The sequence below is a fragment of the Pongo pygmaeus genome, chromosome 2 (assembly GCF_028885625.2).
Source record: "Pongo pygmaeus isolate AG05252 chromosome 2, NHGRI_mPonPyg2-v2.0_pri, whole genome shotgun sequence".
Taxonomy (NCBI): Eukaryota; Metazoa; Chordata; class Mammalia; order Primates; family Hominidae; genus Pongo; species Pongo pygmaeus.
The window spans coordinates 105,961,215-105,981,302 of NC_085930.1; the positions used below are offsets into that span (position 1 = coordinate 105,961,215).

At 41.0% G+C, this 20,088-nt stretch overlaps 2 protein-coding genes across 3 annotated transcripts in view; one reads left to right on the top strand and one right to left on the bottom strand.

Moving 5' to 3' along the window:
- The window catches only part of SMARCC1 (SWI/SNF related, matrix associated, actin dependent regulator of chromatin subfamily c member 1), a 196,702-nt gene that overhangs the window by 99,954 nt on the left and 76,660 nt on the right, over positions 1–20,088 (top strand). For both annotated transcript variants that reach the window (XM_054481871.2, XM_054481874.2), the window contains exons 16-20: positions 2,105–2,218; positions 3,631–3,784; positions 4,817–4,930; positions 11,122–11,181; positions 19,218–19,476. In XM_054481871.2, coding sequence (XP_054337846.1) covers positions 2,105–2,218; positions 3,631–3,784; positions 4,817–4,930; positions 11,122–11,181; positions 19,218–19,476 — 701 coding nt within the window. The remainder of the gene's footprint in view (positions 1–2,104; positions 2,219–3,630; positions 3,785–4,816; positions 4,931–11,121; positions 11,182–19,217; positions 19,477–20,088) is intronic.
- On the bottom strand, positions 17,914–19,191 carry LOC129034164 (HIG1 domain family member 2A, mitochondrial). The gene is made up of 2 exons (XM_063662582.1): positions 19,174–19,191; positions 17,914–18,276 (listed from the first exon to the last, which is right to left on the bottom strand). The coding sequence occupies exons 1-2, from the start codon at positions 19,189–19,191 to the stop codon at positions 17,929–17,931; spliced, it is 366 nt and encodes a 121-aa protein (XP_063518652.1). The 3' UTR covers positions 17,914–17,928.

Genomic DNA, 20,088 nt, shown 5'->3' on the forward strand with positions numbered 1-20,088 from the left:
TTTATTTGCCTGTGTGCAGTAGGGGCTCTTCAAGCATCCACCTGAGTTCCTTATTGCTGATTCTTGGAAGTTTGCAAATACTCCTTTCAGAACAGTGTTCATGTCTCATTTGCATAGCATTCCATGGTACAAAGGAAATTGTATCTAGTTTTGTTTTTTGTTTTTTGGGGGATTTTTTTGGGGTTTTTTTGAGACAGGGTCTCATTCTGTTGCCCAGGCTGTTGTGCAGTGTCATGATCTTGGCTCACAGAAATCTCTGCCTCCTGGACTCAAAGGATCCTCCCATCTCAGCCTCTTGAGTAGCTGGGACTACAGGCACATGTCACCACACTTGGCTGATGTTTATTTATTTATCTATCTATCTGTTTATTTTTTGGTGGAGACGGGGGTTTTACCATGTTGTCTAGGGTATTCTTTTCTTTCTAAACCTTGAACTATATGCACGTCAGCTCTTGGAGTTAAAGTTTGGATTTTAAACCAATTTTTACTATAATGAATTCAGGTCTATCCTCACAACTTTCTTTCTCTTTCTTCTTTTTTTTTTTTTTTTTGAGATGGAGTCTCGCTCTTTCACTCAGACTGGAGTGCAGTGTTGCAATCTCAGCTCACTGCAGCCTCCGCCTCCTGGGTTCAAGCTATTCTCCTGCTTCAGCCTCCCAAGTAGTTGGGACTACAGGCATGCACCACCACACCTGGCTAATTTTTGTATTTTTAGTAGAGATTGGGTTTCACCATGTTGGCCAGGCTTGTCTCGAACTCCTGACCTCAAGTGATCCACTTGCCTCGGCGTATCAAAGTACTAGGATTACAGGCGTGAGCCACCAAGCCCGGCCTGTCCTAACAACTTTCAACTTGTGAGTGCATGTATGTTTTGGATTGTTTCTATTCATCCAGGAGAAAATAGAATCTTTATCTTCCTGATGTATGACTGCTAATTAAAAGAGAGATATGATGATATAGCTGCATGTGAATTGAGCTTAATTGCATAAAGGATTTTTTGGTTTTGCATTGGAAATAGAAAAACTTTTATTGGAAGGAAGAAGTTTGGCGGGAAGTACTTTTTGTCTTTCCCTGGTGATTCATCAGTATATACTTCTGGAACCCTTGTCCCTATATATAAGCACATACCTGTCAATACTGTAAATACCCTTCCATGTATTAATCAGGGTATTAATCTGATTTTTTTTTTTTTTTTTTTTTTTTTTTGAGACAAAGTCATTCCATCATGCAGGCTGGAGTTCAGTGGTGTGATCTTGGCTGCCTGAGTTTTGTTTTCTTTATGTGCCAAGAACTGTTGCTAGGTCTCAAAGTCCTTAACACTCGTGTTTTTAAGTACTATACTTTGTGACAGAAGTCCTTAGTATCTGCTGTAACAGAATCTCAATTTCTCTCTCCATTTTTGTATGCTCTTTTCTGAATTTGGTCTCATGGATTCTACTTATTGCCCAGCCATGATCTCCCTTAAAGAACTGCCATGGAAATTACATAGCTATTTGCAGAGCGAAATCCACGTGACATGTGTGAAATACAGACGTGATAGGCAGCAGAGGTTGAGAGCATAGATTGAAGAGCCACCACACTGGCTGCGTTGAATTCTGGCTCCATCAGTTACCAACCCTGTGGCTAGGACATATTCTCGTAACAACTCAGTGTTTGTTTCCTCACCCATAAATGGGATGATAGCAGACCCTACCTGCAATATAGAGCGATTATGAGGATTCAGTTGTCAGACATACATTGCTTATAACAGTGCCCTGCACACAGTAAAGTATAGATATGTGGTAGTGAGGCAGATAGCCTATGTAACCACGCGTTAGTTTCCAATTCTGCAGTTAACTACCACCATAACCAAGTTTGAATTTATGTTACTTCACATTAATGTCATTAGATTACTTGTTGTTATACATTAATAAAGTTGTTTTGCATATTCGTGGTTCTAAATTTACTCATAACTTTAAATGCGCAATATAATATCAATTTTTTTATGCTGTTGTCTTAATTTGTTGTTGTATTTTTAAGGAATCTGAAGATTTTTGAGTTTCTAAGTAACATTGTTTCTGAAAGGATACGTGTCCACCTTATGAATTTTGCCATTGCTTTTTAGATACTTGGCATATCGAAATTTTATGATCGACACGTATCGCCTAAACCCCCAAGAGTATTTAACTAGCACTGCTTGTCGGAGGAACTTGACTGGAGATGTGTGTGCTGTGATGAGGTAAACTGTTTGACTTTTTCTGAGACATTGAACTGTAGGAATTTACTTATGCATGCTGTCTAATGTTTGCTTGATTAAACTGGTTGTTTCAACTGGGTAAAACACCTAATTTTAGTTATGTCATTTAGGGGGTGATTATATTTTGTTTCCTTTCATTTCATTCAATTTAATTATTTTATTTTATTAATTTAATTTTATTGTCGAGATGGGGTTTCACAATGTTGCCAAGGCTGGTCTCAATCTCTTGGCCTCAAGCGATTCTCCTGCCTCGGCCTCCCGAAGTATTGTGATTGCAGGTGTGAACACTGTGTTCAGCCTTAGAGGTTGAAAATTTTAAATATTTAATTTAGGCTGGGTGCAGTGGCTTACACCTGTATTCCCAGCACTTCAAGAAGCCAAGGCGAGCGGATCACGTGAGGTCAGGAGTTCGAGCCTGGCCAACATGGCGAAACCCTGTCTCTACTAAAAATATAAAAATTAGCCTAGTGTGGTGGCACATGACTGTAATCTTAGCTACTGGGGAGGCTGAGGCAGGAGAACTCAGGAGACAGAGATTGCAGTGAGCTAAGATCGACCCACTGCATTCCAGCCTGCACGACAGAGCAAGATTGTGTCTCAAAAAAAATAATAATAAATAAATATTTAATTTAGCTTTCTAGATTTTACAGTTCACATTTTAAATTTTTTAGTCAAATCATAAAATAACCAGGGATGGAGTGGATTCAGGTTGGGAGTGGATAAGCTCTGCGCCCTAGCTCTGCCAAAATTAAAAAAAAAAAAAAACAAAAAAACAGCCAGGCATGGTGGCTCACACCTGTAATCCCAGCACTTTGGGAGGCCAAGGTGGGTAGATCACCTGAGGTCAGGAGTTCGAGACCAGCCTGGCCAACATGGCAAAACCCCATTTCTACTAAAAATACAAAAAATTAGCTGCGCATGGTGACGGGCACCTGTAATCCCAGCTACTTGGGAGGCTGAGGCAGGAGAATCTCTTGAACCAAGGAGGCGGAGGAGGTTGCAGGGAGCTGAGATTGCGCCATTGCACTCCAGCCTTAGAGACAGAGTGAGACTCTGTCACGAAAAATGCGGATTTTTTTTATGTCTGTATTTGGTCTATGTGTGAGTTCTTTTATTACCGTGGACCTAAATGCATATTTGTGCTCTCATTTCTGTGATTGAAATGATTAGGCTTTGTAATAGGTTTGGGGGGGGTGCTGTGTTATCAACATTACTTGTGGCTTGTAGAAATTGTTCATCACATAACAAACAAAATCTGTCAAGTAGTTTGTGGTGTTTGACAGCCTGCTGAGCACATTTACTTGTTTTATTGTTTCTGTTTTTAATGGCATGATGATAATAAAGCACATGAAGTTGATTCTTTAGATTTTAACTTTCCAAGCTTTATTCTTTAGGGTCCATGCCTTTTTAGAGCAGTGGGGACTCGTTAATTACCAAGTTGACCCGGAAAGTAGACCCATGGCAATGGGACCTCCTCCTACTCCTCATTTTAATGTATTAGCTGATACCCCCTCTGGGCTTGTGCCTCTGCATCTTCGATCACCTCAGGTAAATTAATGTTGACTTTTCATCAGACCTGGATAGTAACAAATGGCCATTTATAGCATACCTATTTAGGAATAATTATTATTGTACTATAATGGTATTATTAGTGCTATTTCTTTGATGCTTGTTTGTGTGTGTGTTTTGGTATACTGTAAATATTATAGTTCAAAAGAACTATAATATTTAAGTTAATGCTGTCCCACCAATCCCAAGACCCAATGCCTTACTGTCAAATTATTAATTTACTTTTATATGCATAACTCCCTTTATCCTTCTGTCATCAAAAAGACACTCATAAGTAAGCAGATGATGCAAAATCTTCTTTCCCTTCCTTCAATCTGTGTTCTAGAAATGTGAAGCAAAGAAATCTTTATAACTTGTCCTAAGATTTGTAAAGTGGATATCCATATATACATTATCAAACAGATTATGTCAAACAAATTATATATAGCATTAAGTTGGATTCACAGGAACCTAAGGTATAAATTTTGTCCCATCTTGAAATAGAAGATAGTAATGAAAATTTGTTATCCTTTCTGGGATTTAAAGGGACACCAAAATGTGACTTATATGTTGAATTTTTGTTAGAAGTATAGTGTAGAAGTGTGGGTATTTATTGTTTTTTGTAGGAAATCCACCAAAAGTGGTTTAAGTGCCAATATTAAACTTTTTTTTTTTGAGACGGAATCTTGCACTGTTCCCCAGGCTGGAGTGTAGTGGCATGATCTTGGCTTGCTGCAACTTCCGCCTCTGGGTTATAAGCAATTCTACTGCCTCAGCCTCCTGAGTAGCTGTGATTATAGGCGCGTGCCACCACGCCCGGCTAATTTTTGTATTTTTAGTAGAGACAGGGTTTCACCATTTTGATCAGGCTGGTCTTGAACTCCTGACCTTGTGATCCGCCTGCCTCGGCCTCCCAAAGTGCTGGGATTATAGGTGTGAGCCACCGTGCCTGGCCCAGACAAATTTTAAAAAACATTTACCCTCTTGACTTTAACGAGGCTAACTCAGCCATTTATCATTTATTTGACTCAGGTTCCTGCTGCTCAACAGATGCTAAATTTTCCTGAGAAAAACAAGGAAAAACCAATTGATTTGCAGAACTTTGGTCTCCGTACTGACATTTACTCCAAGAAAACATTAGCAAAGGTAAGGATTTTTTTTCTAATCACACGTGGGCTACAATCCAGCACATCTTAGTCCTTCTAAGATACATCTAATGAGCTTTCTACTCAAATCTGATGGTATTTTTAAAAACAATTATCATTTATCTTTTTATATTCCTATATGACTTAGTAGATAGGTATTTAAAAAATAGCACTATTAGAGAAATTCGAGGGGAAAATGGAGAATTTGAAGAGAGAATTAGAATCTGTAAAAAGAATCATGAATATTTTAGAACTGAAAAGTATACTTGAAATTATTTGATAGGTTTAATAACAGACTGCATACAGCAGAAGACAGGTTAGTGAACTCAGAGACAAATTAGTAGATATATTGAAACTGAAGTACCAAGAGAAAAAATTGGATTGAGGTAGGGAGGGTCCAGGACAAAGAGAGGAGAGTGGAACAGATATGTGAGATAGAGTTCAGGCTGGACACGGTGGCTCACACCTGTAATTTCAGCACTTTGGGAGGCCAAGGCAGGAGGATCACTGGAGCCCCAGAGTCTGAGACCAGCCTGGACAACATAGCAAGACTGTGTCTCTGTTATTAAAAGAAGAAAAAGAAAAATGAATGATACAGTCCAAAGAATTAATGTTTATCATTAGAAACCCATAAGAGAATGAATGGAGGAGGAGTGATACTTGAATATATAATGGCTAAAAAGACTTCAGAACAAATAAAAAGATACCAACTCACAAAACAAGAAAGACAGAGCCAGGCCAAGCTCAACACTTTGGGAGGCCAGGGCAGTAGGGTTGCCTGAGGCCAGGAGTTCAAGAGCAGCCTTGCCTCTACTGAAAAACGCACACACAAAAAGAACAGATCCAAATTTATATATAGAGAAAACCACACTCGGGTACATTATGCTTAATCTCTTAAAAACTAACATCTTAAAAGCAGACATGGAGGGTAGGGATGAGGGTAGAGAAGAACATATTACATTCAAAAGAACAACAATAAAACTGATAACTGACTTTTCAACAAAAATGATCAAAGCCAAAGGACATTTTTAAATTGTAAAAGAAAAACTATCTATCTGGAATTCTCTATCCAGTAGACATTACTTTCAAAGTTGAAGGTGAAATAAAGACATTTGTAGGCATTCACAATGTACAGAAGTTATCACTAGCACACAGTATAAGAAAAGTAAAGGAATGTCTTCAGCATGAAGGATAATGATCCCAGATGAAAGCACATGACTCCATGAAGGAATAAGGAGCAGAGAAAAGGGTAATCTGTGTGGTTAAATATAAAGTAATACAGGTTGTTTAAACAATAATATTTGGGATTTATAACGTGTAGAAATTACAAGAATGGCAAAGGCAGAAGGAGATTAATTGAATAAACTGTTAGAAAGTTTACATTATTTAGAAACATGGCAAAAGTCCTGATTCAGGGTAAACTATAATTTGACACAACATTTTGGGACCTGACTGGATCTAACGGAAGAATAAAGAGTGATAGAAAAAAGGTCAACATGTGAGTCAGTATAAAAGACATCTTCTGGCCAGGCACAGTGGCTCACACCTGTTTTTGTTAATACAAAATTCAGATCCAAGAAAAACTAACCTATGGTTACCGAAGTCAAACTAGTATATACTTTTGTGAGTGGCTATCAATTGAGGTTTAAAGGAGGGAGCCTTTTGGGTTTTGATTTGAGTATTATTACATTGTCATATAAGTTAAATTGTGTCAAGTTTTATACTAATTTGTGTATTTTATTGTATATGTATCATACCTCCAGAAATACAAAAGAATTTTTTTTTTTGAGAGTGAGTTTGCCCTTTTCTCCCAGGCTGGAGTGAAGTGGCGAGATGTTGGCTCACTGCAACCCTCCACCTCCACGGTTCAAGTGATTCTCCTGCCTCAGCCTCCCAAATAGCTGGGATTACAGGCGTGTGCCACCACACCTGGCTAATTTTTGTATTTTTAGTAGAGACAGGGTTTCTCCATATTGACTAGGCTGGTCTTTGAACTCCTGACCTTAGGTTATCCACCCACGTTGGCCTCCCGATGTGCTCTGATTACAGGCGTGAGCCACTGGGCCTGGCTTTTTTTTTTTTTTTTTTTGAGACAGAGTCTCGCTCTGTCACCCAAGCTGGAGTGCAGTGGCGCAGTCTCCCCTGCAACCTCTGCCTCCCGGGTTCGACCAATTCTCCTGCCTCAGCCTCCCAAAGTGCTGGTGAGAGGTGACAGCGTGCTGGCAGTCCTCACAGCCCTCGCTCGCTCTCGGCGCCTCCTCTGCCTGGGCTACCACTTTGGCGGCACTTGAGGAGCCCTTCAGCCCACCGCTGCACTGTGGGAGCCCCTTTCTGGGCTGGCCAAGGCCGGAGCCTACTCCCTCAGCTTGCAGGGAGGTCTGGAGGGAGAGGCGCGAGCGGGAACCGGGGTTGCTTGCGGTGCTTGCGGGCCAGCTGGAGTTCAGGTGGGCGTGAGCTTGGCCGGCCGCACACTCGGAGCAGCTGGCCAGTCCCGCCGGCCTGGGGCAATGAGGGACTTAGCACCCGGGCCAGCGGCTGCGGAGGGTGTACTGGGTCCCCCAGCAGTGCCAGCCCACCGGCGCTGCGCTCAATTTCTCGCCGGGCCTTAGCTGCCTTCCCGCGGGGCAGGCCTCGGGACTGCAGCCCGCCATGCCTGAGCCTTCCCCCGCCTCCGTGGGTTCCTGTGCAGCCGGAGCCTCCCGGACGAGCGCCGCCCCCTGCTCCACGGCGCCCAGTCCCATCGACCACCCAAGGGCTGAGGAGTGCGAGCGCAGGGCACGGGACTGGCAGGCAGCTCCACCTGCAGCCCTGGTGCGGGATCCACTAGGTGAAGCCAGCTGGGCTTCTGAGTCTGGTGAGGACCTGGAGAGCCTTTATATCTAGCCCAGGGATTGTAAATACACCAATCAGCACTCTGTATCTAGCTCAAGGCTTGTAAACACACCAATCAGCACCCTGTGTTTAGCTCAAGGTTTGTGAATGCACCAGTCGACACTGTATCTAGCTGCTCTGGTGGAGCCTTGGAGAACCTGTGTGTGAAACTCTGTATCTAACTAATCTGATGGGGAGGTAGAGAACCTTTGTATCTAGCTCAGGGATTGTAAACGCACCAATCAGCGCCCTGTCAAAACAGGCCACTCAGCTCTACCAATCAGCAGGATGTGGGTGGGGCCAGATAAAAGAATAAAAGCAGGCTGCCCGAGCCAGCATTGGCAACCGGCTCGGGTCCTCTTCCATACTGTGGAAGCTTTGTTCTTTCGGCTCTTTGCAGTAAATCTTGCTACTGCTCACTCTTTGGGTCCACGCTGCTTTTATGAGCTGTAACACTCACCCTGAAGATCTGCAGCTTCACTCTTGAAGCCAGCGAGACCACGAGCCCACCGGGAGGAAGGAACAACTCCAGACGCGCTGTCTTAAGAGCTGTAACACTCACCGTGAAGGTCTGCAGTTTCACTCCTGAGCCAGCGAGACTGCGAACCCACCAGAAGGAAGAAACTCCGAATACATCCGAACATCAGAAGGAACAAACTCCAGACGCACCACCTTAAGAGCTGTAACACTCACCGCAAGAGTCCGTGGCTTCATTCTTGAAGTCAGTGAGACCAAGAACCCACCAATTCCAGACACACCGGGATGACAGGTGTGAGCCACCACACCCGGCTTTTTTTTAATTTTTGTTTTTTTAAAGAGAGAACATCTCACTGTGTTGTCCTGGTTGGTCTTGAACTCCTGAGCTCCAGTGATCCACCTTTTTTGACCTTCCAGAGTGCTAGGATTACAAGCATGAACCACCATGCTCAGCCTAATACAAGAAAAAAAAATTTTAAATCATGTGGAAGCTTCAGCAGTCGTTTTGTGGGCTCTGATGAGGCTTATGTTGTAGAGCCAGTTGTTATCAAGATAGGAAACGGGCTGGGCATGGTGAAACCCCGTCTCTACTAAAAAAAAAAAAAAATACTAAAACTAGCCAGACATGGTGGCGGCCGCTTGTAATTCCAGCTACTCAGGAGGCTGAAGCTCGAGAGTCGCTTGAACTCAGGAGGAAGAGGTTGCAGTGAGCCGAGATCATGCCACTGCACTCCAGCCTGGGTGACAGAGCAAGACTCCATCTAAAAAAGAAGAAGAAACATTGACTTTAACTCTGTGGGGCAGAAAAAATTCTTTCTACACTTTGTGGCTGAGAAGTGGAGAAATGGTTGTTGAGGACCTACCCTATAAATAAATGTGTGTCTAGGTTGTAGACTTCCTTATATTTGCTCAGGTTTTGTTTCTTCAGAATTTAGGTTAAATGTTAATGAATTTTGTTCTTCTTGGGGCTCCAAATCTGATTGGTGGTTACCTCTGATTTTGGTTTTTTAAAAGAACCTTTGGTTATCTTAAAGTAATCCTTGGGGGGCTGGACGTGGTGGCTCACACCTGTAATCCCAGCACTTTGGGAGGCCGAGGCATGCGGATCACGAGGTCAGGAGATCGAGACCATCCTGGCTAACATGGTGAACCCTGTCTCTACTAAAAATACAAAAAAATTATCCGGGTGTGGTGGCGGGCACCTGTAGTCCCAGCTACTCGGGAGGCTGAGGCAGGAGAATGGTGTGAACCCGGGAGGTGGAGCTTGCAGTGAGCCGAGATCACGCCACTGCACTCCACCAGCCTGGGCGACAGAGCGAGACTCCATCTCAAAAAAAAAAAAAAAAAAAAAAAAGTAATCCTTGGGGACCTGAGCTGTATATTCTGCGTTATAGATACAGGCATCTTTTCTTTCTCACAAAGCCATACCGTAGGAGTTTAATTCTTAATTCTGCAATGCTTAGGTCAACTGTTTTTATTCTTTAGTTAAAAGACTACTTATTTTTGATGCATTATTTGTTTTCTTTTGTGCAAGTGAACAGCGTATGTCACAATGCTATGAATTCAATGCCCCAGAGATGTAGCAAATCAGGGTTTAATTTTGTTGTTGTTTTATTTTTGTTTTTTCTTTCTTCCTTCATACAGAATGTAATTTTTTTCACGCAGTGTGTAGCACTAATGCACTGAGAGTTTTAATTATCTAAACTGAGAAACTTTATTGACATATACAGGAAAATCACAGATTGTAGAAATGTTTATTTATTAAATGGTAATCTCTCAAAATAGAGTTTTGAGAGAGGGAAATATGTTAGAATGTATATTTTGAATTAGTAATGTTTATAGCTGCATGATAGTATCAGCTATACTACAAATCAAGTCTCCTGAAGATGAGTGAATGCAGCAGGATCTGCAGATAAAGAAGTATGAATTAATCGATTAAATTGTAGTTTTTACACAAGCCGTCTCACTTCTCTTAATACTCACATCGTCACATGAATCATAAACTATAAGGGACTCACATGGAAAGGTGATTTTGAGTTTAGGGACTCACTTGGAGATTCTTTTATAATTGAGAAATGTTTTAAAATGAGATAATATGGACTTATTGCAGTTGGAATCAAGAACCTGTCAGTGTTTTATGTGTGTAGTACATCTGATCCTTGAATCGTGGAAGAAGTACTCCCTTCAAGTTATTACCAAGATGTGTACTAAGTTTGTGATATTACAGCTGATTTATGGTATGCAGTAAAACAATATGCCTTTTTAGCTTGCCAAAGATACTGTTAAGTATCAAAATAATAGAAATAACATATCCAAATAGTTATGGGTCCTTGTTTGACAGCAGGAAGTCTTTTTTGGTTTTTGTTTTTGTGTTGTTTTTTTTTTTGAGACAGAGTCTCGCTCTATTGCCCAGGCTGAAGTGCAATGATGCGGTCTTGGCTCACTGCAACCTCTGCCTCCTGGGTTCTCCTGCCTCAGTCTCTGGAGCAGCTGGGACTGTAGGCATGAGCCACCACTCTCAGCTAATTTTTGTATTTTTAGTAGAGATGGGGTTTCACTGTGTTGGCCAGGCTTGTCTAGAACTCCTTACCTCAAGTGATCCACTCACCTTGCCCTCCCAAGTGCTGAGATTACAGGCATGAGCTACCACGCCTGGCCAGTCTTTGAAATAAGCCAGCATTTCTTTTAGAAGTTTAGGCTCCTTAAAGTGTTTTATTCCTGTTAGGCAAAGACTTACGTTGGTAGTTTGCATAACACAGTCCCCTGAGCTTGGAAAAGAATTCTACTGAGTTCCATCTTCAGCATTTAAAAATGAGCAAATAATTTCTGATTTTGTTTCCTTAGAGTAAAGGTGCTAGTGCTGGAAGAGAATGGACTGAACAGGAGACCCTTCTACTCCTGGAGGTAAGCAGATTAATGCATATGGGATGTGTGCTAAGATTCTGTGACTAGCATTTTATTTTGTTTTGTTTCATTTAGAGGCAGGGTCTCGCTGTGTCACCCAGGCTGGAGTGCAGTGGCCTGATCATAGCTCAGTGCAGCCTCTACCTCCCAGGCTCAGGCGATCCTCTTACCTTCAGTCCTGAATAGCTGGGACTACGGGCATGTGCCACCATGCCTAGCTAATTTTTGTATTTTTTGTAGCAATGGGCTTTCACCATGTTGTCCAGGCTGGTCTCAAACTCCTGGACTCAAGCAATCCTCCCACTTTGGCCTCCCAAAGTTCTGGCATGAACCACTGTGCCTGGCCTGTGACTAGCATTTTAAACTCACCTATAGTATTCTATTTTAAAAAGTGTCCACTGGAGCTCAAAACTCAATCACAAATGTGTTTTCCTTTAGAACAGCCATCATGCTTTGATAGTTGATACTTAAATCCTTTTCTGTGTCTCCATGTAGTTAGGTATTGAGATGATTAAATTGATAATTTTTATAGATTCATCGAGGATGTTTAAGTGAAGCTAAATCCTAATTGTCACACACTCACAACAAAATAAGTTGTGAGTGTGTGACAATTAGAAATAAAGTGACTACTAAGACAATTGGTGTCATTGCCTGGGTTTATCCTGAGATGTCACTGCTCCTTTTGTACCATGAATGCAAATGTCAACATAATGAAAAAGGCAGTAGTGTCTTAGTATTATCAAGGAAATTGTTTGACATCACAGTCCTCCTAAAAGAGCCTGGTGCCCTCTGGGTTCCCAGACCACATAGAGTGGACTTGGTGACATTTTGGTTGCTGTACTGCTCTGATGGTTTTTCAGGTTGTTCCAATAGTTGTAATTACTGTAGAAGTATCATTGGTGCATCAAACTATTTCCATTTCTTTCTTGTATTCCTCTTTTACTTTTTCTTGCTGTTTTCTGCTTCTCCCCCCAACCTTATCTTTCTCTGTTGTGATCAAAATCAAAACAATCCCTTGTTTTGTTTTGTTTTTTGCCTCTATTTTAATATATTCTCATATGCCCATTCAGTATCAGTGATACGCAGAGAACTTTGCTGACTCACTTTTTACTTATTTATTTAACTATCTTTCCTATGGTACTGACTGACTCACTTTCAATTTCAAGACTATTTTGTATAGCCATATCTACTAGATTTTAATATGAATTAAAATGAATCGTGTTTTCAGTGCTTGTGGGTGACTATAAACACACTTTTGTATTGCTATTTGGAATCTTTGGGCTCTGGAGAGAAAGTTAAGTTGTATAACAATGACTGGAGCAACAGTTGTTCTTTTTCCTGCTGCACATTGATGCTGAAACTTTTCTCCTTTTTCACATTTAAGATTAGTAGGTAGTAAAAGTGAGGTAAGAATGACTGAGCTACTGTTTACACTAAAGACATCCAAAAAACCACAGTATTCTTACACAACAGTGCATTTTCTCTCCTGCAGGTGGAATCTGTGAAGTGTTTGATTTTTCTTTTAAACTTGCAATTCAGTCAACAGGAATTGTTTGCAATTACACAAAGAGAAATAAAAGACTTCTCCACATCGATGTTTACCATTAACATCTTCGATTTATATAGTTTATTTAGAGATACTTAATAGCTTAAGAATATGAAGTCAGATGAGTATTTTTAAATGGATTTATAATCAAATATAGTCTCTTTCTAATAAATTGATAAATCTGGTAGACTCATTGGGGTTTGCTGTTTTCAAAATAGCATCGTACCTTTTTTTTTTTTTTTTAAGACAGGGTTTTTCTCCCTTCCCCCATGCTAGTGTGCAGTAGCGCAGTCTCAGTCCACTGCAGCCTCAATTTCCCGAGCTCAGGCGATCCTCCCAGCTCAGCCTCTCGAGTAGCTGGGACTACAGGTGTGCACCACCGTGCTTGGCTAGTTTTTTTGTATTTTTAATAGAGATGGGGTTTCACCATGTTGCTCAGGCTGGCATACTATTTTATTAAACAAATATACCACACAGGCAGCATTCCAAATATTTCTCGTATTCTTGAGCCCACCCCTTTGATTTTTAAAAGACCTTGTTTCATAAAATCTTTCATCAAAGCACAGTTTTTGGGTAAATGCTGAAGGTTAATATCTGGTCATGTTCATTTCCTTGTTATCTTATTGTAAATATTGGAGGCAACATTTCAATTTTGGAAATAGTCAAAGTGGAATGTATTCGATAGATGAAGGAATGCAGTTTGAAAAAGAAAGATCTTTAATCGGTAGAAATGAAGGATAATGTAAGGTTTTATATTAACTTTTTAAAAAGAAATTACTCTGTAAGATCGAGATGATGATGGCCTGTTTGAGTAAGACTTTAGTTGTAAAAAGGTGTGGGGAATTTCTACTTGAAAATGTGTCATTAGAATGAGTAGGCATATAAAGTCTAAAGTTTGAGGTAAACAAAACAGCACAACAAAAAAGAATAAGTAGCTATAAAAGGCCATGACAGTCTTTATGGAAGTTTGAAATTCTGTTGATACAATCAGGGCACCAGAATGAAAGAGAGATAATGGAGCCACTCTATTCCACAGTGATTAAGGAATTTTTTTTCAAGTTAATATATATGTACATGCATATCTATATATATATGCACATATTTATTTATTTAATATAGAGGCAGGGTTTTGCTATGCTGTCCATGCTGGTCTTGAACTCCTGGTTTCTAGTGATCCTCCTGCCTCAGCCTCCCAGAGTGCTTGGATTACAGACGTGAGCCACTGTACTGGGTTCACAGTTTCTTTTTTCTTTGAGACGGAGTCTCACTCTGTCGCCAGGCTGGAGGGCAGGGACATGATCTCAGCTCACTGCAACCTCTGCCTCCCGGGTTCACGCAGTTCTTCTGCTCAGCCTCCCGAGTAGCTGGGACTACAGGCACGCGCCACCATGCCCAGCTAATTTTTGTATTTTCAGAAGACACGGGGTTTCACCATGTTGGCCAGGATGGTCTCGATCTCTTGACCTCGTGATCTGCCCGCTTCAGCCTCCCAAAGTGCTGGGATTACAGGCACAAGCCACCGTGCCTGGCCTTCACAATTTCTTTTAAGTCCACAACTGATTGCAGTATTCTTCCTGTTCATTTATAATTATTCTTGGGCTTGAAAGTGACAAGACTTGAATTTGTGAGCTCACTGATTCTCCTGTGATAGCTCTAGTGTTTGTCATGTATGCTTTGCTTTCTCATGCTATTTATTTTCCCTTAGATAATTAATAGACATAAAGGCTATGCCAGCAAATAAAACTTGTAATTTATTAACATTTATATATCACCGTAAGAGTTTCTCTCTCTTTTTTTTTTTTTTGGAGACAGAGTCTCACTCTGTCGCCCAGGCTGGAGTGCAGTGGTGTGATCTCGGCTCACTGCAAGCTCCACCTCCCGGGTTCACGCTATTCTCCTGCCTCAGCCTCCCAAGTAGCTGGGACTACAGGTGCCTGCCACCATGCCCGGCTAATTTTTTTGTGTTTTTAGTAGAGACAGGGTTTCACCATGTTAGCCAGGATCGTCTCAATCTCCTGACCTCGTGATCAGCCCACCTCAGCATCCCAAAGTGCTGGGATTACAGGCGTGAAGCCACCGTGCCTCATTTTTTATGCCAGCTAAATTATAGGAAACATAGCATTAGAAGATATTCAGTAACCAACATGAAAGATTTCCTCACAGTGTGCATATACTTTACATACTTTTTCTTGATACAAAACCCAGGAAATGTATCATTCTATGTACTTCTAAACTACACTAAGATGCATAGTAAATCTTCTATTAAAAAACTTTTCTTAAGGACAGAGATGTCCAATCTTTGGCTTCCCTGGGCCACATTGGAAGAATTGTCTTGGGCCACACATAAAATACACTAACACTAACAATAGCTGATGAGCTTAAAAAAAAAATCCCCCCAAAAATCTCAGTGTTTTAAGAAAGTTTATGAATTTGTATGGGCCACATTCAACGCCATCCTGGGTCACATGTGGGCTGCAGGCCACAGGTTGGACAAGCTTGGTTTAGCTAACAGAACCTTTTTTTTTTTTTTTTTTTTTAATTAAAAAAACAGACTGCCTTTTTACATTTGAGAGCCATAGCTAAGTCAGATTTATTTCTTGGTTTAGTTCAGTTTCCTGTGGTTTGAGTTCAGTAAACTTTATTAGGTATTGTGTTTTGGACTCTATGACAGACACTGCAGGTTGAGATCTGCAGAACACAATCTGTACCTTTAAGGAATTCATAGTCTACTTAAGTGACAGAGAAAGATAAAACACAAAGCTTGAATGCGGAATTCCCAGCTTTATGAATAGAGTTATGTCTAGAGCACAAGAGCTATACAGAGGAGTTGCTTTGCAAACAGGCCGGGTAGATAAGACATAATGAACAGCCTTCTGGGAATGGTATAGCTGTGTTGGTCCTAAAACATGATGTTTCCAGTGCAGAACAAATGGTTCATAGGCACAATACCTAGTAGGAATAGATAAGTGGGGCCTGTGTATTCTTGAAACATGAAGAGTAGGGAATAGGGTGGGAGAAGTAGGCTGCATCCTGATCATGTTTGGCTTAGTTTCATAAGATAATGACACGTAATAAAATAGTTTTAGGCAGGAGAGAAAGAATGTTTTATGTAAAACATATTTCACTCTAGCAGCGTGGAGAGGGATGAAATTACTATAGAAAGGTAATTATAATAATCGATTTATGAGGCTGAGATGGAAGGATTGCTTGAGGCCAGGAATTGGACAGCAGCCTGGGCAACATAGCAAGACTGTGTCTCACACACACAAAAAAAGAGTGAGTGTATCCAGGTTAAGTAATGATGAAGACCTGAACGTGGGTTATGGCAGGATGAATGAAGCTTGTTTTGTAGCATTATAAGATACTTACTAAAAACTTTCATTAAATCATCCTCCTTCCTGGCCAGTGTGTCACCGCATTATTCTCTTTTCAAAACATCTCTTTTATTCGCCTCTCTTATTAACATTACTGTCAGTTCCTAGGCTCAGACATTTACTGATTCTCAACTCTGTGCTCTTCTGGATGCTGATTCTTGCTTGGATTTTGTATCTCAGAAGGTTTCCCAACTCCACCTTTATTCTGGAAAAAAACTTGATGAACTTTCTTATTGTTCCCTGGTGAAAGGAACATGAAAAAATATTTTTTAATTAAAAATTTCATTAGCAAAGGGCATGATAGAGCATGTCTAGAAAATCCCTATTTATAATTAGAAACATAATAAAGCCCCAGTATATACATTTCTACTTCCGTGGACCCGTGTGAGATTTATTTTTCTTTTTTCTTACAATCTGGATCTTTCAAAAAGTAATTCCTTCTCGAACTACCTGAGGTTACTGAATATCCAGAGGAAACCCAGAATTAGCCTAGTTTTTCAAGGGATTTAATGTGTCAGACCATTTGCTGGCTTGGGTTTTGAGAAGTCCTCTGCCATTCCAGCAGAAATGAAACCCTGAGCAGCAGTTGGAACCCAGAGTTAAGAATGAATTGATGGCCAGGTGCAGTGTTTCACACCTGTAATCTCAGCACTTTGGGAGGCTGAGGCAGGAGGATTGCTTGAGTTCAGAAGTCTGTGACCATCCTGGGCAATATAGTGAGAACCCGTCTCTAAAAATTAAGAAAAAAAAAATCTTTGAAGTAAAATAATTAACTGAAAAAGTAAACATGAAGACAACTATTGTTATAGAAAGCTCAATCTCACAGTGTAGAGCAGCAAATTAGGCTCTAATGCAAGGTTTTTCAGTTGGAGCATTCAGTATTGACATTTGGGCCAGATTTTTTTGTTGTTGGGGTGGAGGGTTCATATATGTTTTACAGTATACATGGCCCCTCCTTGCTGTTAGATACCAGCAGCACTTCCCCATTTGGGTCAACCAAAAATGTCTGCAGACGTTGCCAATGTCCTCAAGGGGGCAAAAATTACCCTTCATTGAGAACCATGGTCCTGGAGAGAATGGTGTGAGAGTAGCAACTTCAGTATGCCACTAAATAATTCTTTTTATCCAATTAATTCCTCAACATTCTTAGCACCACATAGTTGTGGTTTTCTTTCTACTGTTCTATCCGTTTTTCCCTCGGAGACTCCTTTTATTCTTTTTGTTGGTTTCTTTCAGGATTTTCTCTGAAAAAGTAATAAATTATAAAACTAGAAATGTATGTAGTTTATAAATTTTAGAATCAGTTTATCAATTTCTACTAAAAAGAAGCCTACTTGGAGTTTGACTGGAATTGTATTGAATCTGTAGTTCAACTTGGAAAGAATTGACATCTTAATACTGAGACTTTTAATGAATGAACACAATATATCTCTCCCTTTATTTGGGTCTTTGAGTTCTCTAGTGTTTTACTCATTCTAGTCTGTTGCTCTTATACATTCTTTATTATGTTTATTCCTCCTAAGTATTTTATTATGCTATTTAAGACAGGGTCTTTTTTTTTTATTTTTTTTTATTTTTAGAGTTTATTAAGCAGGGAGTGGAGGGGAGATGTGGCACGAATAGAAATATGTAACATTCAAACAACAGAATCCAGGATTTTTGAAAAAACTTTCAGTTATGGTTACACAAAGGGTCACTTCCTACCCCAACGACACATGGGCCTCTCAAAGGAGAGGAGGGAGTAAGTCCCATGGTAGGGCCAGTGGTTGCTCCTGGGTTTTGGAATCATTTCTGCGGAGCTTTCAAGGCCAGACACTGGGCTCAGGGTCAAGACTTCGTAGCGGTGACAGCTAGAGCCAGCAAGATGGCTGTGACTGTGAAACCCTGGGCGGCGATCCGGGTGCACATCATGAGCTGAGAGTGCTGGCTGTTGCCCCGGTGGAAGGAGTAGAGGCCGTAGGTGAGGGCGGCCGCCGTGGCCAGGCAACCTATGGGTACCACCGGGTTCTTGCGGGTCTTGCGAAGGAACTTTTCCTTGAAACTCTCTGGATTCCAATAAACAGTGGGGCTAAGCCCCTCAATGACTGGGGGCTTCGATGGTTCAAAGGGGACCTCCGGAATCACAGGGCCGGGAGTCGCCGTGTCTGCGCCACAGCAGCAGGAGAAAATCGGGACCTAAGACAGGGTCTTGCTGTGTTTGTCAGGCTGGCCTTGAACCCCTGGGCTCGAGAGATCCTCTCGCCTCAGCCCCCTGAGTAGCTGGGAGCACAGATGTGTGCCACTACGCCCAGCTTTTATGTTATTTTAAATACTTTTTTCTTCATATTTAAAATTGTTCATTGCTATTATGTATGGAAATATAGTTGTTTCTCTATTGCCCTTCTATCCTGTGACTTTGCTCAGCTATTTAGTTTTAGTACTTTTTTTATAGCTTCCTTAGAATTTTCTACATAAACAGTTATGTCTGTCTGTATTAGTAAAAGAGCCCCTCCTTCCTTCCTTTCTTCCTTCCTTCCTTCCTTCCTCCCCTCCCCACCCCACCCCTCCCCTCCCTCCCTCCTTTCCTTCCTCCCTCCCTCCATCCTTCCCTTCCTTCCCTCCCTCCCTCTTTTCTTTTTTCTTCCTTCTTTTCTTTCTTTCTATCACTCTTGCTGCCTAGGCTGGAGTACAGTGGCACGATCTCGGCTCACTGCAACCTCTGCCTCCCGGTTTCAAGCGATTCTTGTGCCTCAGTCTCCTGAGTAGCTGGGATTACAGGCACGCACCACCATGCCCAGCTAATTTTTGTATTTTTAGTAGAGATGGGGTTTCACGATGTTATTGGCCAGGCTGCTTTTGAACTCCTGACCTCAGGTGATCTGCCCGCCTCTGCCTCCCAAAGTGCTGATATACGTGTGAGCCACCGTGCCTGGACTACTTCTTTCTTTACAGTGTGCATGTCTTTTATTTATTTTACTTACCTGATTGAAAATAATATAAGGAAAGCCATCAAATCTTTCTATTTATGCATAAATATTTGCATTAATTTTTTTTATAAAAGCTATCTAAAGAACTTCTAATATTACACATTACTTTCTTGTTACCTGACATGAAAGCATCTGTTTTTTCTGTTTTAGGCCCTGGAGATGTACAAGGATGATTGGAACAAAGTGTCGGAACATGTTGGAAGTCGTACTCAGGATGAATGCATCCTCCACTTTTTGAGACTTCCCATTGAGGACCCATACCTTGAGAATTCAGATGCTTCCCTTGGGCCTTTGGCCTACCAGCCTGTCCCCTTCAGTCAGTCAGGAAATCCAGTCATGAGTACTGTTGCTTTTTTGGCATCTGTGGTGGACCCTCGCGTGGCATCTGCTGCAGCAAAAGCGGCTTTGGGTATGGACTTCCTTAAACCATCTCCTCAACAGAAAAACTCAGTTTATCTCAATTTAAATATTACCAGCCATTACATTCATTTCTTTGAATATAAATAACAAAAATCAGATATTACCTGTGAAAGATACCATATTCTTTATAAAAGTATTACAATATTTGACTGGACACCAAATTAGCTGGGTGTGGTGGCACATGCCTGTAGTCACAGCTACTTGGGAGGCTGAGGCAGGAGGCTCACTGAACCCAGGAGGCAGAGGTTGCAGTGAGCCGAGATCGCGCCGCTGCACTCCATCCTCTGGGCAATAGAGCAAGACTCTGTCTCAAAAAAAAAAAAAAGTATTACAAAATTTTTAAGTAATGTACCTTAAAATTAAGAGCTTTAGGAATTGGAGGGACAGAGGTTTTTTATTGCATATTTTGTGGTTAATTTAGAATTTGGTGTAACTAGCAAAGGAAGTCATTTAATATTCATGGGTTACACATTAGTTGTAACTAGAACTTTGTCACATCATAGAACTCTTCTTGGTTTTATGGATGTTTAATCCTTGCTGTTTTTGTTTTTTTGATTTATTAATCTAGTAAGCAAAGTTAAAATATGGACAGCAGTTTTGA